Source organism: Sphaerodactylus townsendi, linkage group LG06, assembly GCF_021028975.2.
Source record: "Sphaerodactylus townsendi isolate TG3544 linkage group LG06, MPM_Stown_v2.3, whole genome shotgun sequence".
NCBI classification, from domain to species: Eukaryota; Metazoa; Chordata; class Lepidosauria; order Squamata; family Sphaerodactylidae; genus Sphaerodactylus; species Sphaerodactylus townsendi.
Window position 1 is genome coordinate 78,390,587 of NC_059430.1, and position 24,515 is coordinate 78,415,101.

The following is a 24,515-nucleotide window of genomic DNA, read 5'->3' on the forward strand; positions in this document are numbered from 1 at the left end:
CATCAACTCAGGGTGTATTTCTGTTCATTTCAGTTTTCCCCTGTTGCCATGGTTTATCCTCCACCACTTTCTTGGTAGTCCTGTACAAAGAACCTATTGACATGTTGATTCCTTGTTACCCTTAGCAGGCATTCTCCTCTAAGATGGGGGAATTAGCTAGAGACAGAGAGTGAGAGGGGGTAAATGGGATCGATAACCTATGTATAGCAGGATTGTATACATACAACTCTTTAAATTTATATTTATTTATTTATTTATTTATTTGGATTTTTATACCGCCCAATCCCCGGGGGGCTCTGGGCGGTGAGCAAGCAATTATAAATGAGCAAGCAATTATAAGAACTGAGTTTTATTAACAGAATGACAAAAAACTAGAAATATACTTTTGACATTGGACATACATATTAAAGGCCTTCAAGATCTAAGAGAAATAGGGGAGAAGTTGGATGGCGTTTCAGGGGTGGGTGATAGTTACCAGTCTTGAAGGGATGTCTAGGGAAAAAAGCAGAGCTGAAAGGGGAAATTACCACTGTTCCCAGGAGCAAAAGGAAGAGCCCATGCAAGTGCACGCACAGATTCAGAATGCATGCTCACCATGATTAGCCAAAGAAAACAATATTTATGCCAAAATTGGTCCTGAGGCAGTATGAAGTTAGCTGGCAGGAAAACTAGAGACAAAGAATTGATTGCTTTTCTGGGGTTTGAACAATAAGCTTGGAGCGCTGATGAAATCACCTTAGGGTGGGACAGTGAAGATTAGCTAGCCCCCGTGTCAAGCCAAACACACCCTTGGGCCAAGGGAAAAGTTAAGTTGCCCATCACCACACATCTATGTTGTATGGAGCATAATCTTACTCTCACGCCAGTTTTTGATTCCTGTGCCTTTTTGGCACCCTTAGCAGGAGGCGAGGTCTGGCTGCTTACACCAACACCTGGGAGGGAGAGCAGGCACAAACATGTTGGCCCTGCATAAATGTGCAGGGCCACATGCTTATGTCCACTGTTCCTCCCTGCACAATGAGTCAATGTGCAGTCATGTCCTCTGCACAAAGTTAGTCACACTCATGCATCAGACAAGGAGTGATATACAGGAGGCTATTCTGCCACTGAGAGGTAAAACCAGCAATCATCTGTTTTCACACGTGAGTCCATGGGAATGCGGTCAGCATTCAGTCACCTTTCAGTGGGGTTTGAGGACTGCCTGAGGGAGAGTGCAGACAAAAGAGTGGAGATCTCATCAAGGGATCAGACAATTTGTTTGTGTAGCTCTACCTGGTAGTGTGGCAGAATAATTTAACTGTACCCATGAGAAAGTATAGTTGTGAAGCCTGTCTCTGGTGACAAGCTGATGTGGTAACTACAAGCTTTAAACAGAATTCACCATATAACCTATACTTAATAAATCTTTATCGTTTTATTAAATCTCCTGCTTCAGTGATTCCTGTAGTCTTTATGCATAATACAACATTTACCTCACCTCAGCAACCCAAAGCCCTTTTGCTTTCTACCATAAGAACATCTTGTTACTAAGGAGAAGGATAATGTCCCCAAACCAAGAGAGCTGCCCAGATTAATCAAAGAGACAGTGTGGGTCCCCTACAAGTCTGTAAAAAAATTTCATGCCAAATAAACTAGACTATGAAGTGTGATCAGAGACAGAACATAATTTCTGCAAGTTATATTTGGTGAGAACATTTCTGCTCAGTGTGTGTGTTAAATATAGCAGTGGTGATGTGCTTACCACCTCCAAGGTAACTCAGTACTTCAGTTATATACCTCATTTATTTTTTATTGTATCATTTAGATAGCTTGATCCATATTTACATCTTTTTCCTTCTTTTCTTTCATAGGTAATTGGACTGCTAGATGTTTTCACTCCAGATGTTTCACTTGAGAAATTTAATGATTTGTAAGTTTATAATGTGTGTGTAAAATGCTGGGTAAAGTACATGATTTCAATTTATGCTTCATTTAAACAATCCCTCCATCTTCCAATACAGAGTGGCAATCATTGTCCTCCATTTGTATTGATCCCTTGAGTTTTCCTCTTAGTGTTTAATTTTGTTTGCTTTGGCTTGTATTCCAAGAATGAATTACTTCTTAAATAAAAACAGTTAGACCAGATACATACACTATTGGAGCAGCTGGGAGATAATTTTTACTTACTGAGCAGCTGGGAGATAATTTTTCAGATCCTCTAAAGATGCCTGCCACAGATGCAGGCGAAACATCCAGAGAAAATGCAACTAGAACACTGCCATACAGCCCAGAAACCACACAACACCCCAGTGATTGCAGCCATAAAAGCCTTCAACAATACATATAAGCAATTTTTTAAAAAATCCTGCAGCAATTGTGCTGCTTTAACAAACTACACTGTAGTTTGACCAGATATTGTTGGAACAATTACATCACAATCCAGAGGTAATGGAGCCATGCCAGGGATAGTGCAGCAATGGTGTAGCCAAACTACCTCCTAAGCGGCTTGCTGCACAGCAGCCTGGTAGGGATGTTCCCCCAATTCCCATGGAACCACTGTATACAGCTCTATGGGCTGTGCCTATGTTTTTGCCAGTGTAAGCTCATGCCAGCAAATGTCTGCATTCTCTTGTTGAAAAACTCAGGGAACAGACTAATGCCAGCCCAACCCCCAAGCAAGCCCCCTTTGGCACCAGTGCAAGCCAGAGGTGTGCCGGTATGTACAACTGCCACTTGCATCCATGCCTGCTGTTCCCCAGCACTGGGATAAGTGCCCTCGTGCTGTCATAAATGGCCCTTACGCCAGTACAGGTAACAGTCATACTGGTGTCAGGATCCCACTGCCTCCTCAGGGCTTTTAGTCTCCTCTTTGTGGATTGTGCTATTAATGAGCAAATTATGATTCACATCGAAATATTTATTAAATTATGGGGAAGAGTGGGTGTCTGATGTTTTATTATTCAAGAACATGACCACTAAATATAGCCCTGGGAAATCATAAAGAATCATGGTATTTTTTTCCTTTTTCTCCTTTCTGTTTCCAGACAGTGGAATATTTCCACAGAGAGATTCTACTTTCATCTTTCCCTGCCCATCCCCATGGAATTCTTGTTTGCACTTCCAAGATCTGGAATAGCCCTGGAAGAATTAATAAATGCATTGAATCAAACCATTTTTATTCTTGAATATTGTTTATACATACGCTGGTGGCCATGTCAAAATCATTGTGTATTTTTCTCCCTTTCAGATAGCTTATTCATGACAATTTCCTGATGCATCAGTGAAATGACAGTGTTGAATGGTTTTTAAAAAGTATCACCATATTAAAAACGTTTCCAAGATATGACTTCTGTAAAAATGCCATACATTTACTTTAAGTGGTTATTTTTGTTAACTGAATTATTATTAAAAAGACTGGGCATTATAGAAAATACACTGACAGTGTTATTCTAAATAGTTGAACCCTTATTACTTTAGGTCTGCACTGTTAGCTTTTCCCAAAAAATATTTTGTGTTTGATTTCTTTTATAGCTACCTTGTAATGCCATTTATGGGAACAGACTTGAGTAAAATAATGAAGCATGAGAAGCTGTCTGAAGATAGGATCCAGTTCCTTGTCTATCAGATGTTGAAGGGCCTAAAGGTTAGTTATCTATATGCATAGTCTTTATTTATGCACTTCAGATTCTTGAGATGAGAACATCAACAGTACAGTGAAATTATTGGGTTTATAGTGGTATGACTTTGTATATAATTGCTTTATAATAAAAGAGAACAGTTGCTCATTACAAGGTTTTCCACACTTCTAACATCTACATAAAACTGCTGGACAAGGTTGCCTGGGGACTTGGAGTGAAGTGTTGCTACTGTATGGCTACTTTCTCCTTTCACCTGATTTGGGTGAGGAAGTGGATAGTCTGAATCATTGCTTGAACACAGTAATAAACTGGGTGAAGTCTAATTCACTGTATTATGTTGAGGTGATCTTGGATCAAAAATATGGTCCTTTGGAGAATGAGGACTCACCTATTCTGGATGAATTTATACTCCTCTTGCAAATGAGCTCTGCATTTGGGAGTGGTACTAGAAACATAGCTTCATCTGAAGACACCTGTAGTGTGTAGCACTACACTAGTGTGTAGCACCCTGTAGTGTGTAACACCCTGTAGTGTGTAGCACTTTTTACAAGCTTTGGATGACCTGCCAGCCACAGGCCTTGTGCTTTTTCTCATTTTATGAGACTGGATAGGTCAACATTAGGAGGGCTTTCTGAGTTGTGATGCTGTACTTGCAGAATACTCTCTTGAAGTCTTCTGGAACCTGGTATAAATATGCTTGCTCGCTCAGGTCTTTTGTTGATTCCCCCCTTCTCTTTCTTCCCTTCCTATTTTTGAGTTTATCATGGGTAATGTTGACCCACTGGTTTTATCTTTTTAATGCTGCTCTGTATATGTTCTATGTATCTCTCTCACATGTCTGTATATATTTTAATAGTTTTGCTGCCTTTGTTCAAAAAAGTTCTGATGTTCCTAATTTTTATTTGGGTGAATAATGTTTGCTATTTCATTGTGATATTTGTTTGATTTTAACTATAAACTACCCCAAGAATATCTGTTTGAAGATGGTATACAAATAATAATGCGATTTCCACACTCTGTTTCAACAGCTTAGGCCTGTGTTTGTGTATCCCCCATGAAAGAGTCTCCAGTTTCACCAGTCATCTGTTCAGACCTAGAGATGGAGGCTGATTTCAGTCATCCCCTGTTCCCTGCTAAACATAGTTTCAATGGCTGCATACAAATACTGTTGTGTCTGGACTTGAGATATATTATATGGATTTGCTGATTCTACTGAAATGACAGCACCTGTTTTAAAAGACATGTGTGTCCTTATTATGATTTGCTTCTTCAAAAACATGCTCAACCATAGTGTAATTTGACTGCAGAATGTGTCGTGACCTAGATTTGCTGGCTCAGACCCAGTTTTTTTCCTGCAGTAATTGTAGTCATCTCTAAATAATAAAAGCACATGAAAACAGATTGACTAACTGGAAGAAGAGAACATATCTGACAAATTAAAATGTGATAGCACATCAGAAATTTTGATATTAAGATCCTCAATATTTCAGTCTTTCATCTGTACAGCTTTACCTACTAACTGCAATAATTTCTACTCTGTGATACAGAAAAATTACTGTGCGGTCATAAGCAGAGGTACCCTCTCCCAAGTCAGATGGCCTAGTAGGGTTATAATTCTGCTTAGGACTGTGTTGCTAGAAAAACTTGTTGAACAATTTCTCCCCTAAAATGATCCCTCTATCTTTGATGACTTCACTGCAACTGGAAATGCTTTCTTAACGTTTTTTTTTAAAGGAATACAGGCAACCAAGGACAGCTTTATTTCCTCATCTTGAAATGTTTTCCTTTTGCTTTTATCTACCAATGAGAAAATAGGTCAGTTTGGATATGGAGGCTATGGGGAAGTACAGACACTCCTTTCTGTCCATTGTGGTCTAAATTGCATGGTTGATTCCCAGATTGAAACGTTTGAAAGAAAGAGCAAAACAGAAACCACTAGAACTATAACAAATATTGACATTCTAAGCTTGGATCTGGCAATGATAAAATCTTCACAAAAGAGCTGAAGTTCTAATAAGGGCTCAAGGTCACAAGTCCACATTACGCAAGTGCTGTGTGCTATGCTTCCTTGGTGTCCAGTAAAACCCGTTCTGTTCTGCAAAGTTTATACAGGTGTCTTCTTACAGACACATTTTTTTCTCTTTTTTCACTCTTGATTTTGCTATGTGCAGTTAGCAGGTAAGGGAAGCCAGATGGAAATTGCCAGCCTGTCTTTTTCACTAGGCAGTAGTGACAAAGACCACATGAAAGCTAGTGTAGTATAGTGGTTAGAATGTTGGACTAGGATCTGGGAGACCAAAGTTCAAATCCTAACTCTACATTGAAGTTTCTGAGTGACTTTGGGCCAACCTACCTCACAAGATTGCTGTGAGGATAACATGGGAAAAGAAGAACCTCAAACTCTGCATAGATCAGGGGTCTGCAACCTGCGGCTCTCCAGATTTATAGACTACAATTCCCATCAGCCCCTGCCAGTTGGCCATGCTGGCAGGGGCTGATGGGATTTGTAGTCCATGAACATCTGGAGAGCCACAGGTTGCAGACCCCTGGCATAGATGCACAGTAAAACTTGTAATGTGATCATTAGTCCCTTGTTTGCAGTACACACCACTGGTTGTTGGTTATGTATTCTAGCATGTTCTCAAGATAAGCAAACACACTGCCTATCTGGAAATATCACAAAAGAGATTGTCTACTTGTAAGACATTGTCAGTTTCTGTTTATGTGCACTGATCACTTGCCCTGTTTTTGGTTCACCTTAGTACTGTTAAACTGTTGTTTCTGGGTACACTTGGTATGTTTTATTTTAACACTATTTGCTAAGTATATCTGCTATTGCAGATATGTTTGTCACATGCTGCCTTTATTATACACCATTACTCTATCTCCAAGTCTATTTATAGTCTCATGGTGAAAAAAGTTGGAACCACTACATGCGTGTGATGGGTGGAGGAACACCAGGAAGTGGCTGCATGGGCACTTTTAAAGCAGGCCTTGGCCAACTTTCTTCATAATGGAAACAAGCAATGTTCCATAGATTGCTACCATTCAATTGTGCTGATTGTTGCATGGTATAATAGCGATTTGATCAAGAATATTTAACCTGTGATGAAATCAGTAAGGCTTTCTTTGGAATTCACCTTGGCTCCCAACTGACAGCTTTTTTGGAAGGGGGAGATTTGAAGCTTCCATACAATATTACGTTTTCCTATTTCCAGATTTCTCCCATGTCCAAATTATTCTTTCCAAAACCATGCTTCACTCAACATTTTTTGGGAAACAATGTCGTCTAAATATGTTAACATATTATCTGGAAGGAATGGTGCATATTTTCCTTTCCTTCAAAGCTTATACCTCTGTGGGTGCCCCTCATTTATTTTCCTGCCACAACAATGGACAGATTTTTGAGGGCTTGTTTGGGGGGAAAGGGGGGGAGTGTAATCAGTATAGCACTGTAACAATCTTGAAACAGCTGTATATGGGCCAAATAAATTGGGGACCCAGAAAGAGGAGATGTTTTGTTGTCTCCACTTAAATAGCCCCCTGGAGCCTCTTTGTGTCCCATTAGCACGTAGTTTTGTGTATTTTATCTAGTTTGCACATCTCAACTGATTGGTTTCTCTGAAACCCAGCTGATTGCTGGTAGGAGATGTTTGTTTTTTCCTGTATGTTGTTGTTACTATGCTTTGTCAGGAAACTTGACTTTAGCATATTTAGAAATAGTTCCTTGGCAGTGTTCTGCTGCTGTACAACTGTAAGACAAGATATCCTACAGGAGAAAAAATCCTGTTGCTATGCTAAATGCACGTATCTGTATTAAAGCTTTAGAATTGTTTAGGCTGGAGGGGCTGGAAAAGGAAATGCATGATAAATATGGCTGAATGCAGCTATAAGGTAGGATAATAAAGATTAATGTAAGGTGCATTGTTGACAGCCAGCTATATAAGTAAAGCAAAACCAGAATCCAAGTGGAACTGTGAGACAAAGAGCCAAGCTACTGGTGTGTTCTGAATATCAGCTTTATCAGTTCTCCACAGTAAAGATGGGGGGGAAAGATACATAAAGAACAAAAGTATAATAACGATGGTTATTCCATGTATGGGATACTTGTTTGGACAATGTTGGCTGTTATATGGATTCTATGCCTAATAAAGGTTTATCTATCTATAATAACGATGGTGGAGCTACACACAAGTTTCTGTAAATGGTTTCAAAATATCTAAAAATAAGTCCATGAACAATTGCCATCTATATGCCATTCATTCAAATACTGGTGATTTCTAAGGTTCTCAAGCCCCTGATTTGCTAGATGTAAGCGTTTATCTTTCCAAAGTTGTAATATGAGTCTTTTAACTGTAATATAGTATGGGCAGGAGAAGTCCATTTCGGTTGACCATCAGTTAGCCTCCAAGAGAAGAACAAATAGTTTAAAAATACAGATGCATCCTCAAAAATCAATGAACTTTCTAATATGAAATTGATACAAGTACTGGTAATAACTTCTCAGAGAAACCTTATAACTGGATATGCCCAAAGCATATATTTTAAGGGATGAGTCGTGTGAGTTATAATGCCAGCAATTAGACACTTTACTCAGTCCTCTGCTAAAGAGTCGCTGTGGTGTCCAGTGTATCTTAAATATAATTTTTTGCTGAATAAGTCTCAAAAGATCCATGGAAAGAGCAAGTTTAAATGTAAGACCATGTCCTATTGCTTTGACAAAATAGCTGCTTATTCTATTCATTAAAGTCACAGGGCCAATTCATATTGAAGTGTGAGATTCCTACCACAGGCAAAAAGTGAAGAAGAAAGTTGAAAGGTGTTTTCTAGAATTCCAGTCAATAAAACTGCTACTTCTGTAGCACTCACATGGACAACCTTATACAATTGGAATATTAAACAAATAAAACAAAAAGAAAGTTTGTTATATCAGTAAATAAACATAACCCATGATTCTTTCCCCTACTTATCAGATCACAGTCCTACTTAAAACTATGTACATTCAAAACATTTGATCTTCTGAGAGTCCATTTTCTATAAACAAATATCTTTTAAAGTGAAATAGAAAGCACATTTGCTTCATATAATTGGCTAAAAAGCTGTTTTATTTTGGGCTGTAGATAGGTAGCCTACATGTTTTTACATGGGCGTATATTCTGTAGAAGTAACTGAGAAAGCTTTGAGTTAATGGATTTACATTTATTTGAAAATAATCCTCTCTTGGTTCAAAGAAGCTTACTTACTAGCAAATGTATCAGAGATTGGAGTGCTGGGTGCCAGCTCTAAGCGCCATTCATTCTGGAGGGTTTTTTAACAGTGACTTACAATGCAGTATGGTACAGATAATCCAATATTGTCTATTGAATAGTTACTGCGTAACTGTAAAGAATGTTGACGTGGAGTGCTGTGTGGTTTCCGGGCTGTATGGCCGTTTTCTAGCAGCATTCTCTCCTGACGTTTCGCCTGCATCTGTGGCTAGTATCTTCAGAGGCTAGCATCTTCTGATCCTCTGAAGATGCCAGCCACAGATGCAGGTGAAACATCAGGAGAGAATGCTGCTAGAACACGGCCATACAGCCCAAAAACCACACAGCACTCCAGTGATTCCGGCCGTGAAAGTCTTCGACAATGTTGATGTGGTTAAAGAATCCTTGAGCTAACTATGGCGCTCAATTTCAGAGTATAGAAATTGAATTATTTGAGAGAATTCTGCTAAAAAAAGATATATTTGTTGATTCTTTACAGTGTTTGTATCTTGCCTTTATAATAACATAAGAGTCCTGCTGGATTATACCAACTGTCTATCTAGTCTAGCATCTTGTCTCACAATGACCAACCAGTTGCTATGGAGGGCCAATAGCAGGGCATAGAGGCAAGGGCCATCTACTGATGCTGGCTCCCAGCACTGGTATTCAGAGGTTTACTGCCTCTGTATATGGAGGTTCCCTGTAGTCACCATGGATAGTAGCTACTGATAGACCTACACTCTGATTAGTCTCCGTAAAAAATTAAAACAGAATTATGAGTTAAGACTCCTTCCTGCATTAACTGACTGGTGGCTTTATGTGTCTTACAAATTACTGTGTTTCTCTGAAAATAAGACAGTGTCTTATATTAATTTTTGCTCCCAAAGATGCGCTATGTCTTATTTTCAGGGGATGTCTTATTTTTCCACTCCACAGCTGTATGCTCTGGTGTTCTGATCAACGGGCATGCTTCCAAACAAAAACTTTGCCACATCTTACTTTTGGGGGATGTTTTATATTTAGCACTTCAGCAAAACCTCTACTACGTCTTATTCTCAGGGGATGTCTTATTTTCGGAGAAACAGGTAGATCCTTATATAGTTGGTGGCTGTTACATATATATCACATCTTTATAATGCCAAGGATCTGCCTTATGCTAAATCAATTCATTGGCAGCAGACTAGGATCTCAAGTACAGGTTTTTTCACAATCATCTTCTATCTGATCCTTTTAATATCAGGGACTGAACCCAAGATCCTTTGCATGGAAAGCCTTCTATGCTGCTCTATGGCAGATATCAACAAATTGATAAACAGAGGAGGCTATGTCCATGCAATATGGGTCAGGTGGAGACACTCGATCATACCCTCTTTCATTGTGTAAGGTTTGCAAAAATCAGAATGTCACAATCTGCACTTATCCCATTTCTGTATAACAATCTAACTGATGCTCTTAAGATACCTATGCTTTTGAACAACATGGATCCCACAGTGTGTGAGAATGTAGCAAAATTTCTGCTAACAATAATAGACGTAAGTCTAGATGAATACCAACCAATGTCTATGTATTATGACCACATATAGCCAGCAGTAATTTTACTAGCTTCTGTCAGTATCCGATGACGTTTAAGTGAGTTAACTTAGCTGAAGGAATGTCCTATAGTTACAGAAGGACCATGTATATATTTTAGTATTTAGTATTTTAGTACCAGCGTCTAAAATTGTGAGCAATAATGGGCAAATTTTGTATGCTGATTTTGTATGTTTATTTTATGCCAATAAAGGCTTGTGACTGACTGGCATGGAAAGCAGTTGTTCTACTACTGAACCATGACCTCACTATGGTTGATTACAAGGGGGCTGTTTTTGCACATGGTCGAGAAGTTGCAGCTAATTAAGCAGACTGTAGCCCTACTGTAGGGTACTGGCAATCAAGAAAGTACTTAACTGAAGGAGTCATGAGCGTCCCGGCAGTTAAGGCCAAACTAGACAATAATACAAGTAAATCTTGTTTATTTAGATAGTCTGTTTACCCCACCACATCAAGTAGAACTTGCTGTATATCATGATGTCATGATATTCTACATTTCCGTGCCCCTACTAGTGGCAGTGAATGATGTAAAGAGGGAGTATAAAGGGGGGGTGTAAAGGGGGGGAGGTAAGAGACACGAACATTGAGACTGCACACCTGGCTTTTCGAGGGGACTATAACCTCATCCAAGACTGGAGAGATCTAAAGTCCTTGGTTTTCTGCTAACCCTTTCTACTAGAGAACCTCTTGTCAGGATTAAGTTTCAGTTTGATCACCCTGAGGCATACTTAATGGGGGGAGGGAGGGTAACAAAAGATGACTCACTTCCTTTCTTTCTAGAGCAAAGAAGGAGCAGATTAAAATAGATTCAGACCTCTGTATTATCCCAGTGAATGTTCTTTCAAGGATCTTATACTCCCTTCAAGGGTTTTTGAGCTGTCTCATTTGGAGGGATCTCAAATCCCTCTTTGATTATTCCCAGCCTTGTCTTCATGGAGCTACAACAGAGTAAGCTTGATTGCCATGGTGATTTGACTTATTCAAGCATGATGTGTTCAGCTGTTGCCTGTAATAAAGACTGTAAAATCCTGGCCTGATGATGCCTCTCCACCCCCCCCCCCCCCCACCCCCCCCCCCCCCCCCCCCCCCCCCCCCCCACCCCCCCCCCCCCCCACCCCCCCCCCCCCCCACCCCCCCCCCCCCCCACCCCCCCCCCCCCCCACCCCCCCCCCCCCCCACCCCCCCCCCCCCCCACCCCCCCCCCCCCCCACCCCCCCCCCCCCCCACCCCCCCCCCCCCCCACCCCCCCCCCCCCCCACCCCCCCCCCCCCCCACCCCCCCCCCCCCCCACCCCCCCCCCCCCCCACCCCCCCCCCCCCCCACCCCCCCCCCCCCCACCTTTTTTCCGCCCCCCCCCCCCCACCACCCCCCCCCCCCACCCCCCCCCCCCCCCACCCCCCCCCCCCCCCCCCCCCCCCCCCCCCCACCCCCCCCCCCCCCCACCCCCCCCCCCCACCCAACATCAGATCCTCTGAAGAGGCCAGCCACAGATGCATGAAAAAAACGTCTTGCAGAATGTTGCTAGAACATCGGCCATACACAGTCTGAAACCACACAGCACCCCAGTGATTCCGGCCGTGAAAGCCTTCGACAATAATTTGGGAATAGATTTCATATCACCTAGAAATTTCCTAATTCAAATACTTTCAGCAATATTAGCAACAGTAGAGGTGATTTTAAGTTAATAATATCGGTATAACAAGTGATACAATGTGATATTCAGTTTTGATTGAAGTCATAGCCCAAGGCAGTTACTGAAAAAATTGGAACTTTAAATTCTGGGTCTGCACATGTACCTACATTGTTTCCTTCATTTGTTTGTTTAAATAAATGCTCCTGGCAATGCCATACTACCTGTTAGATCATGGAAGGGGAAGGGTTATGTACAATATATTTACATTTCAGAGCTGGGTGACACTGCAGCAAAATTTCCAGAATTGTGCCAAAAGTACATGCTTTCTCTTACATGGGTGTTGTTGAAAAATGGCATTAATATTTTTTTAAAAAAGATAATTAGCATAGTATTGTGACTCCTTTTGTTTTTCAGAAATTTAAATAAAAATAACATTGAAAGGAGATGTTTGAATGATTGTTACAGCTTATGTGTAATTATGAGTTTTGCTGCCTTTGTAATTAATTTAAATTTAAAAAATGACTTGTGTGACTTGGTGGAATTCCCATTTACTGTTGCCAGAAATAAGAAAAACAGATCATATGCAGAAGCCGTACTGGTGATACCCTCTTCAACTGATATTGAATAAACAGTACTTCATATAATGAATGGGCCCTTTCATAGTAATGGCTTATTCTTTGCAAAAGTGCTATTCAATGTAAACAAAGATATCAAAAGTGACTAGACATCTGCATTTTTCTGAAACAAAGCTACTGTTTCATAGCTAGCAGTTCTTTGCACAGTCCTGGAATTTGGAGGGCTATTCATTGTATCAGAAACAAAGAGAGATTGTTTTCAATCTGTGTTTGTTAATAAGGAGCATGCTTTTAAAATGGGGCTAGGTACTTCATCTTGGAAATTAGAACAAAGTGTAAAAGCATCAAATGGATATTTTCTTAGAATCTTCTCACCTTACATATACTTAAGCCTGTTGAAGCTATCTACCAGTCATTAGGTTTAAGCATTTGCAGCTGTAGGATTGCAGTTTAGTAGGCCCAATCTTGACTGTGTGTGTGTATTTTATACGCTGATTTTTGCTCTACGACAACCACAGTACAATAGTAAGTTAGGCAAGCAGGCTATGGCAAAATCTTTGGTTGTTTCTGCACAGCCAGATTTGCAGGGGATTAGCAGATTCTGCACAGTCAGATTTGCATATTCACACGAACAATCCCACGGGCTGTGCAGCTGGCGGAGCAGACTCCGCATAGCCGCGCAGCCTCCCGAATGGCTTCTTACCTTCTCCTGGCTTCCATCACTCTGAGGAGGCTAGGGGACACTGCCCCATGGCCAGTGCGACAGTTGCAGCAACGGAGACCAGGAGGCGTGACCCTGGCCTCCTCCAAGTGACGGAAGTCAGGAGAAGGTAAAAAGCTGTTTGGAAGCAGCACAGGGAATACGCTGGCTTCCACCTGCTGCCGTTCGCTTGGCAATGGGTAGAAGCCAGCGTTTTCCAAAAAGTGGCATCTTTGTGCCAGCGTCTGGGGGGGGTGGGGTTTGAGGACGGCTCCTGTGTGAACAGCACCCCAGGAACCGTGTTTTTCCGTCCCTAGGGTGCTGTTTTTTGGCCATGCGGAAACGGCCTTGGTGTTTTAATAGTACCTTTTTACAAGTATGATATTTTTATCTATTAGTCTAATTTCCCTGTGATTTGATGTTTTTCCTTAGTGCCAAAGGAATCACATTGATAGCTGCTGCCATCCTGGAAGCTAGCTAAGGTGCCAGAGGAGTTAGGCTTAAGCTCTTAGGGCCAGTTTAACCACCATATTTTCCTCAGTGAAGTATAGCGCAACTGGTAGCTCTTCAAGTTCTGCTTGTTACAGTGTCACATTTAAAATATTCTAAGACACTTGATCAGATACATGTGTATTAATATATTAGTATTATTAATATTGTATACAATAAAAAGTAATATTATATATTAGTATTATTATACAACAGAAAATTAATTTTATGTTGAAAAAGAAACTAAATTCCCTCCCCCCCAAAAAAGACTACAAGGGTCCACAAAAGAGCTGGGATTCCTTCTCAAAATAACCAGATGACCTCAAAATCCTTCTTAATTAGTCTTCACTCTCACCAGTTACCTGCTGCATCATTGGAGTGTTGGTCCACCAGATGGCTCCCAAGTCCTCTCATTCTATTTTAGTTCTCAAGTCGTACCAACAGCATTTCTTTTTGCCAATCATAATCTGTGAAAATCAGATCAGATCTTAAGTAATCCTTTTGGGACTGCTGGCTTAAATGTTTATTTAATACATTCCCAAATTAAATTACTTATTAGCCAAAACAGAGTGGCAGTAAAAAGGAAGGAGAAAAAATAGTCTACTTGCAGAAAATGAGTGGAGAAATGCTTTCACACTGTCTAAAAAATTATAAATCAGGTCAGCTACACATAAAATATGTCCAAATAGGCATTGAAAAATGTTTTAAAGTCTGGGAGGAACAACTTGCCCCCTCCTGCCTATCTTCCCACTGTGGGGGCGAAATGACCGATGTGCTTTCTTTGTTCATTTCTCTTCCATATTTCTCAAAGCTGTATTTTTCCTTGGAAGCTGTTGTAAATGTTCAGTTTTTCTGCTTTTATTTATTTAGGAGACTGGCTAGTGACTACAATTGCTGAGAGCAGTTGTGAAAACACTCATAACTCACAGATTTGCAAGCATTTTTTAATTCTTATCTCTGGTATTTCAGCTCACTCTCTTAGTTTCCAGTAAGCAACAGATAGAGAATGTTTTCTCTGCAATCAATGTCTTTTCCTCAAAATACAAAGTCCATTTGAAAGGAAAGACAGAAGGCAGAACATAGAAATAATAAAAAGGTGGTCTTCAAATTTATCTTTAATCTTGCAGTAGTCTCACCATTCTTGATTAAATCAGAAATACACCATTCCTCTTTGATCAGGTCTGCAGGATTCCCTTGTCACGTTAGGTCTCCCCTCTTCAGGAGAGGTGAGAGGAAAAAATAAATATTTCTTTTCACCTGATGTTTCTCTCTTTAAACTTCTCACACTGAGGTAAGCCCTGGAGCCACTTCTCAAGTGCTGTGATCCAGACTGCCATTACCCTGGAAGTCAATTTCCTTATAAATGTTCAGTAAGTAACTGTGAAACCAAAAGTGGAGATATGTCAGCCTTCTCTGCAAGAAATATATTTTAATTGTTCCCATTTAGAATATTATATTTAGAAATCTTGCATCAAGTCAGGTTGCATTTTAAATGCTTTGCCTGTTGCAGTACTTGTTGCAGTGCTAAGATAGTCTTACAGTGAGGAGTTACAATATAAATCTTAGATAACTTCACATTTCCCATCTTGAAAGTGATGGCTGAAACATCATATTTTGAAGTTGACCTAAAAGTAGACTACAGCTGATAAAGAAGTAGGGGAAAATAGATTTAAGAAAATGTGAGTGAATGTTTCAAAGTCATCATTCAGTTCCTAAGAGAAGTGTCTAATGCAGTGGTTCTCAACCTTCCTAATGCCTCGACCCTTTAATACAGTTCCTCATGTTGTGGTGACTCCCAACCCTAACATTTATCCATTTTACAGATGGAGAACACTGATGCAGAGAGTCTTAGGTGACCCCTGTGAAAGGGTCGTTCGACCCCCAGGTTGAGAACCACTGGTCTAATGTCATCACATAGATCTTTAAGAGAGCAGAAATGCTCCATAGGCTTGTCATCAATGAAGAGACAGTAGCTCAAGTACAGTAGCTCAAGTACTGCTATCAAAGCAAACAGAACTTATTAACCCATGATACTTTCGAGTGGGTTATAGGCCCTGTGAAAAACTGCATAGATCTCATGTAACTCACAACTGTCTTCAAATAAATGCTTTTCATGCTGTGCAAGCGACAATTTACAGTGCACTTTGCAAAATCATGCACAACCCTCAGGCTTTTTTTCCTTCTAAATAATGTGTGGCCATGATATACAATTCAGCTGTCACACTTCTTGTAGAAGTGAATGCAGTTGCACTTGAAGCCCTGCGCATGCTGAAATCTCCGATTAAGATTCCAGATAGTTGTGTTGGCTCACAGAAAATGCTAACAGTGATCCTTTTTATTAGGACCAATCAAAAATTCTGAAAATACTATGCAAGCTTTTGCAGTCTGTAAAATTGTACACCTATTTAATCATTGCACTCATGGAATATAGTGCCAAAGTGCATGAATCGCCATAAATAAACTTGGAAATTATGAGATGTTTCAGAAGATCAAAGGCATGAAGCATCTTTTGTGGGTAGCAGATCTCCAGTTACCTGGTATAGACTTTTACACTCAAAATCTAGTTGTCAGTAACTAAGGGCAGACCTTTTTTCTCTGTGGGAGACAGATGCACAGGATGCCTATCAATCACAATGTGATTAATTTATTTAAATTTGAAGCTGAGAGTAAACCTACATAGGATGCATCTTGCCTCTTTAGGATCACTTTCTCATGTAATATCTATATATATAAAAAAATCTATCAGTTCGTTTTTCTGCTTACAGGTAATCTCCCAAACTACTGGACCGATTTCTTTGAAATTTTCACACAACGTCGCATTCACATGCGGCCAGGTTTTCATGCTGTTTCCACACCTCCTGTTGTGTACATGTCACAACTGTGCCAGTTATTTTGTACATGCCACACTTGTGACAATTGGAACCACAGTTCTGTTCCGCAACAGCGCCATCTGCTGGCCATCAAAGCAACACCCTCTGATACAAGGGAACCAACCAAACCTTCCTTGAAAACCACTGCCTTATGGAGTGAAAAGGATGGGGCGGGCTATCTGCACATGGCCCTCCCACCCTAGCTAAGGAAGGGGAAGGTGAGGGAGGGTCCAGGGCTTTGCTTGACCAAATGCTCTTAAATTTGAACACAACGTAGCTCATGCCTCCCAGTGTGTTTTACGCTAGATAATATGCCTGCAAGGGAAGGGAGTGAAAGGGACAGGATCAGCCCACTTGGACATGGCCCACCCACCCTAGCAGAGGAAGGGGAACGTTAGGGAGGGACCTGCAGGGTTGCCATGCAAGGGAACGGGAGAGAGGGAGGGGAGCAAGGGGCCCCTTGCCTCTCCCCTCCCTTGCAATCATTGTGCAATGACACATGTTCGAACCGTTCGCTTCCCCTTTTCTTCCTTTTCCACTTCACCAGACTCATAAGAACATAAGAACAAGCCAGCTGGATCAGACCAGAGTCCATCTAGTCCAGCTCTCTGCTACTCGCAGTGGCCCACCAGGTGCCTTTGGGAGCTCACATGTAGGATGTGAACGCAATGGCATTCTGCCAAGCTGTTGCTCCCATCACCTGGTCTGTTAAGGCATTTTGCAATCTCAGATCAAAGAGGATCAAGATTTTGGTAGCCATAAATCCACTTCTCCTCCATAAATCTGTCCAAGCCTCCTTTTAAAGCTATCCAGGTTAGTGTGGCCATCACCACCTCCTGTGGCAGCATATTCCAAACACCAATCACACGCTATGCGTGAAGAAGTGTTTCCTTTTATTAGTCCTAATTCTTCCCCCCCCAGCATTTTCAATGAATGCCCCCTCTGGTTCTGTGTATTGACAGGAGAAAGAGAGAAAAAATTTCTCTCTGTCAACATTTTCTCACCCCATGCATAATTTTGTAGACTTCAATCATATCCCCCTCAGCCAGCCTCCTCTCCAAACTAAAGAGGTCCCAAACGCTGCAGCCTCCTCATAGGAAGGTGCTCCAGTCCCCTCACAATCCTCATCCTTGTTGCCCTTTCTCTGCACTTTTTTTTTCTATCTCCTCAATATCCTTTTTTGAGATGCGGGCGACCAGAACTGGACACAGTACTCCAAGTGCGTAAGGTCGTGACATTTCACTGCTTTATATATAAGGGCATGACAATCTTTGCAGTTTTATTATCAATTCCTTTCTAATGATCCCCAGCATAGAGTTTGCCTTTTTCACAGCTGCTATGCATTGAGTTGACATTCCCATGGAACTATTATCAACTAAGACGCTTAAATCCCTTTCCTGGTCTTTGTCAGACTGATAGCACTGACCCCTGTAGCGTGTATATGTGAAGTTTGGATTTTTTGCCCCTATGTGCATCACTCTTACATTTTGCTACATTGAACTGCATTTGCCATTTCTGAGCCCACTCACCTAATTTTTCTATCAAGGTCCGCTTTGGAGCTCTTCAAGCAGAATCCCTTTGTGGTTCCTTTTCACCACCCTACATATAGTAATTTGGTATCATCTGCAAACTCTTGGCTACCACGCTTACCCACCCCCCTCTACTTCCAGGTAATATTGGCTTATGAATAGGTTAAAGCAGCACTGGTCCCAATATCGGATCCTTGGGGACACCACCTCCCCACACTCTCCATTGTGAGAACTTCCCATTTACACCCACTCCCTTTGTTTCCTGTTTCTCAACCAGTTTTTAATCCATAGGAGGATCTTCCCCTCTTATATTCCCTTCATTGCTGAGTTTTCTCAACAGTCTCTGGTGAGGAACTTTGTCAAAAAAGCCTTTTGGAAATCCAAATAGACAATGTCCACCGGTTCACCCCCTGTCCACATGCCTGTTTACACCCTCAAAGAACTCTAGTAAGTTTGTAAGACAGGATTTGCCTCTGCAAAGCCATGCTGACTCTTTCTCAGCAGGTCTCTGCTTTTCTTTCTACATGTTTTATAATTTTATCTTTAATGATAGATTCTACCAATTTACCATAGGAACAGATGTCAAACTGACTGGCCTGTAATTTCCTGGGTCCCCCCCCTAGATCCCTTTCTTTTAAAGATTGGTGTGACATTGGCCATCTTCCAGTCTTCAGGGATGCAGAGCCTGATTTCAGGGATAAGTTGCATATTAAAGTGAGAAGATCAGCAATTTCTACATGCTCTTCTTTTTCTGAGCTCTTTAAGCACTCTTTGGGTGAATGCAATCCTGGGCCAGGGATTTGGTAACATTTAGTTTATCAATGGCTGCCAGAACTTCCTTCCTTTGTCTACCACTATCTTCGGCTTAGTTCCTCGGATTCGGCCTCCTAAGAAGCTTGGTTCAGGTGCAGGAATGTTCCTCACCTCCCTCTTGGGTGAAGACACAGATGCAAAGAATTCATTCAGCTTCTCTGCAATCTCCCCGCCATATTTTAGCAACACCCTTTGTTCCTTTGTCATCTAACGGGCCTCACCGCTTCCCTTGCTGGCTTCCAGTTGCTTTGATGTACCTTGAAGAAACTGTTTGTTGCTGGTTTTGATGTTCGCAGCCATGCTCCTCATAATCCTTTTTTTGCCTCCCTTACAGCTGCTAACTTGCTTCTCTTTTGCCACTCATTTGTGTTCCCTCTCATATTCTTCTTCTTGTCAGCCAAACTGGACTTCCATTTTCTAAAAGACATTTTTTTTTCTGATAATTTCCTCAACCTCTCTTAGTTAACCATGGTGGCTTTCTTTTGGACTGGGTGCTGCCTTTTCTAACCTATGTTAGGAAACACATTCCAGCTGGAGCTTTTATTACTGTGTTTTAAATAACCTCCAAGCGATCCTGGACAGTTTTGACTCTCTTGATTTTCTCCCTTTCAGCTTCCCCCTCATCTTTTGAGAAATTTCCCTTTCTGAAGGCTTAATGTAACTACATTAGTAGTTGCCACTTCTTGTTTGCATGCTGAGATAACTGAATCTGACAGCATTGTGGTCGCTGTTCCCCTATCGCTCAACAACACTGACTTCCTGCACCAGGTCCTGGGTCCCACATAGAATTAGATCTAGGGATCACCTCTCCCTGGTTGGTCTCCACAAACCATCTGCTCTCTTAAGCCACAGTCATTTAGCATATCCAGGAATGCTCTCCTTACTACATGACCTGAACATGCATTTTTTCCAGTTTATATGGGGATAGTTAAAATCACCCATTACCACTACATTTTTTGCTTTTGTTGGCCTCTCTAATTTCTTTTTCCATCTCAGAACTCCCTTCCTTGTGCACTTTGGTCAGGGGACCTATAATATATTCCTAATATTGGGAACTGTCCCTTCTCACACCTGGTATTGATATCCACAGTGATTCTGTAGGGGAACCAGCTCCCTTTGCATTGCTCTATTTTATGTGTGTGATACTATGCTCTCTTTGGAGGTAAAGGGCAACCTCCACCCCCCTTAATGTGCCCTGTCCTATCCTTTCCTATAGAGCCTGTAGCCTGGTATAACAGCATATCCCACTGGTTCTCCTCATTCCACCATGTCTCTTGTAATGCCCACTCATATCAAAGTCCCTCCTTCAAAAAAACTCTGTACCTCTAGCTCCCATTTTGTGTGGCTCTAATGCTTCTACTTCATTAGCATAGAGACACCTGTATAAACCCTGTCTCTGTCCTTAACCTGGAATTTATGTGCTTTACCCTCAAGTCTTTTTTTTGTAGTACACTATCCCTTGTCACATGCACATTGCTATGTTCCTCGCTTGTATGTGGTTGATTTTAGAAAACCTCCCTCTCTGTCTGCATCCTTCCTATAGATACTTCGTGGTATCTTCAACCGAAGTCACCTCAGCTCCCTGTCGGCTTTCCCCAGTGATCAGTTTAAAAGCTGTTCTGCCATCTTTTTAATGTTGAGCCAGCAGCCTGGTTCCTCTTTGGTTAAGAGAGATGAAGTCTCCGTCCAATTCCGGCTTTGTACAGGCCTGCCTTTGTCCCAAAAGGTTCCCCAGCGTTCCTGGACCGAATCTGAAACCCCCTCTCTCAAGCCTTACACCACCTTCTCATCCACGCATTGAGACCCTGTATCTCTGCTTGCCTAGCTCAGCCAAGTGCGCTGTGGAACGTGGTAGCATTTCTGGAGAATGCCACCTTGGGAGGTCCTGGACTTCAACCTGTTTCCTAGCAGCTCTTAAATTTAGCTTCCAGAACCCTCCCTTCCGCTACATTTCCCAAATGTCAGCAGATGCCAATGTGGGACTACAACTGCTGACTCCTAACACCTCTCAGCACTGCTCTAAAAGCCTATTCTAGGATCGTAAGCGTTGACATCTCAGAACCTTTCGTGCAGACTTGTAGGCAGGCAAGTCACCATGCGGTCATCACGCCTCTCACAAACCCAACTTCTCTACATTTCTAATGATCGAATCACCCTAACTACAAGGAGCCCCCCACCTCCCCGAGGGTATCATCTCCTAGTGCGTAGCAAGATAGCTGATCACCAGTTAAGGAAGGGATCCCATCTAAGGGAGCATCTTTCCCCACCTCAGACTGGCACCCCTCCATCCCCTAAGGCTCTTCATTCTCCATGACATCTTGGAAGAGATGTCACCTTGGGAGTGGGACCCTGCCTGTTAGGGTCCCTGGAAAGCCCTCGGCTCTGTCACCCCTCTCTCTGGGCTCCTCTTTCTAGCTTCTCCAGGTTCAAGCCACCTTGGTTTCAAGAGAACGCATTAATGCCTCTTGAGAGTGCCAGGGAGCTTATTGCAGCTTTTAGGGCACACCCACCTAACTTCTGTCCCAGTGGGCAGGTAGTCATACATGTGACACTTCAGTGTGTAAAACACTGGAAAGCCCCCATCCCCTGCTGGCTTTCTCTGCCTTCATATACTGATTTGTTTAGATATTTAAATATTAAGCTTTTTAGTCACTGCCCCCCTGGAGCTATCTTTTGTAACGTACTCTATCTGTCAAATATGTTCCTTATTAATTTAAAAAAACAAAAAAAAAATAAATTAGTAAAATTGCCGCTGGTTCCAGAGACTGAACTAAAGCTCCCACCTCTCAGGACACAAAAGCCCTTCAACCTCCTCAGGGACACACAAAGAGGGAAACAAGAGATGAACTCTGTTAACCCCTGTTAAGCCCCACCTTCCAGATTCAGCAGCCTTAGCTCACAGGAGCCTTACAAGGAGAAAAAGAGATAACCCCTGTTAAAATACACTGTTTTAAAAGCTGTGGCTTTGAGAAAAGCCCTCCAAAATGAACACCAGCAGGTCACTCTGCTCTTCCTGGCCAAGTCTTCTCCACTGCTGCTACTCCTCTCTGCTGGTTCCAGAGACTGACTCAGCCACAGCAACGCGTGGCCAGGCATGCTAGTTGAGTGTAATACCACTGAGCAATGACATTTGTTTTACAGAGCTATTTTTGATACCTAAATGAAAGTCTGAAAGCTGGTTATTACTCTACATGAATAACATTCAGTAGTTGAATACTGAGAAATCTGGAATAAAGTACATATTCATGTTGATGTTGTCTGCATTCATGATGTTACATTCAAATTATTAATTAGCATTTACTTTGTATTATTAAAACTCTGTCTGAAACCATCTTCCTTTGACAAGAGAGCCCAGAAAAATGAAATGTACCTCATTGTACTGTGTCCCAAACTTAAAAAGATGAGAAAACAGAATCTTTTCATTAGTATAAGTTTGAATCTGGCACAAATTGTTTTATTTTCTTTCTTTTGGGGAAAATGGTCAAGTCAGGTTGTCAGGGAGGTTTCAAGTTTAATCTTGACAAGCGAAAAGGCAACAGAAATGAGTGGAAACTTTGTATAAATATGTACAGAATGTAGTCTGCTATTCGAATGTAGCTGATGGGTTCTATGACACATGTCTGTAACTGTTGAGAGAGACGTCACTTGGCAGTCACTTAGATAAACTAATAAGATGATTAGAAACAAAGTTTGTAAAATATGTGGAGGCAGCACAGTTCACATATGTTCCAATTTTCCTTTAAAAACTTTGTTGGGATCACCTTTTTTCCTAGAAGCTATTTCCTTCAGGGAAGGACTGCCAGTTTAATTTCCTTATCTCAGGATCTTCCTTTATCCTACAGCACTTGCCTCCTTCCACTCTAGCTGCCGTTGTCTAACTGCCACTCTCAACTTCTAACAGTAAAATTCTTTTGAACCCCCTGTCAATTAAGGTTTCCAGATCAGTATAGCACATCAGCAGTTAGCTGTCTATCATATCCTTCTTCTTAATTTTTGATGTCTAAGGACACTGTTATGTTTGTTATTAGTGAAGGGAATTCTCTCTAACCTTACTTCATATATTCCAAGGATTCCATCCTGGTCTGGACTGAGTTGTAGTGTAGTGCCATCCAATCCCAGACTTTTTCCATGATCAGGAGCTGTTAGCAAAGGAAAAAATAATAATGTAATGATAAAGTAATTTTGTAAAGTTTACTGTAGCATAGCAGTTCACTGTCATTGCAAATGAAATATATCATATATATATTGAAATATAATATTTATGATTTTCCTGGTACTTGGCTTTCAATTGCAGTGGCTGCGCAAAAGGTAACGTGTTTTTCTTATTGCTGTTTTGAATGTATTTGTGGAATGTGTAGATTAGATATGTATTTGTTGCTCTTTATAACAGATTTTGGACTTTGGACTAGCGAGACATACAGACAGTGAAATGACTGGATATGTGGTTACCAGGTGGTACAGAGCCCCAGAAGTTATATTAAATTGGATGCATTATACTCAGACAGGTAATTTTGGTCGGGTCTTTGTGCAAAGATCAACACTGACTTATCACATTCAATTTTTTTGTAATCATTGACCTTTGAATCCATAACTAGACTTTTTTCTTTAGAACACAAACTAGTATCATAATTATAGAATGCTTCCCTGTGAATATACTTGCTTATTGGTATACAGTTTTCTAACGTGGTATTTACATGTGTCAACATATGTTAAAAATGCTTAGCAAAGAGAAAGATAGTTGTTCAGGTATTAACCTCCCTTAAGGTTCATCTCTCAAGTCTGTGAAGACTTTAGCATTTCCCTCTGTCTTAGGAAATCAAAGAGATTTTCTGTCATTCTTCCCATTCAAGACATCATTGTAAGTCAGCTAATCTCCATCAGGTTCTGACTTGAGTTTAGCGTGGCCATCTTCTTGTCTGAAGGGACTGCGTTAATTCCTGTGGTTCTGTTCATCTCAGTGTCTCCATATAGGCAGTCTTGTTCCATTTTGTTGCAATTCCTGATTCTATTTAGTCTGTCCTATTCTAGCTCTTTTTGCCTCCAACAGTTCCCCCCCCCCCCCCACACACACACACATACCTGGCCTAAACCTTTTTCTAAAGCCTCTGCCTCTATGAACATTGAGCTCTGGTTGATTTTCTGACGCATATATGATCTAAACGATGCCTCCAAAAACGTGCACCAGAGTAAACCTGTTCGTTTTTAAAATGTAATGTTCATCTTATTGCAATAGTCATGTAAAAACTAATGACAACCCAGTTCCTGTCCTTAGAACTAGTCTTCTTCTGTCTTCCTTAGAATACCAAAGAAAGAAGACTTTTGTAGTCTAGGTGTAGAAACCTTCAAGAAGTATTTATCAGGTTACTGGTGAGGAGTCACTCCATTCATGGAAATCAAATACATAATTTCTGTTGTAATTTTTGTTGTAGCTTCCCTTAAAAAATTTTTTTTTG

At 41.2% G+C, this 24,515-nt stretch overlaps 1 protein-coding gene across 4 annotated transcripts in view; it reads left to right on the forward strand.

The window, feature by feature from the left end:
• Positions 1-24,515, forward strand: part of MAPK11 (mitogen-activated protein kinase 11) — a 105,114-nt gene that overhangs the window by 69,824 nt on the left and 10,775 nt on the right. For 3 of the 4 annotated variants that reach the window (XM_048499243.1, XM_048499244.1, XM_048499242.1), the window contains exon 7: positions 23,453-23,567. In XM_048499243.1, coding sequence (XP_048355200.1) covers positions 23,453-23,567 — 115 coding nt within the window. Of the gene's footprint in view, positions 1-1,850; positions 1,910-3,510; positions 3,627-6,218; positions 6,234-7,644; positions 7,654-10,988; positions 11,007-11,452; positions 11,485-23,452; positions 23,568-24,515 lie in introns of all 4 variants that reach the window. The other variant, XM_048499246.1, reaches the window with a different exon arrangement.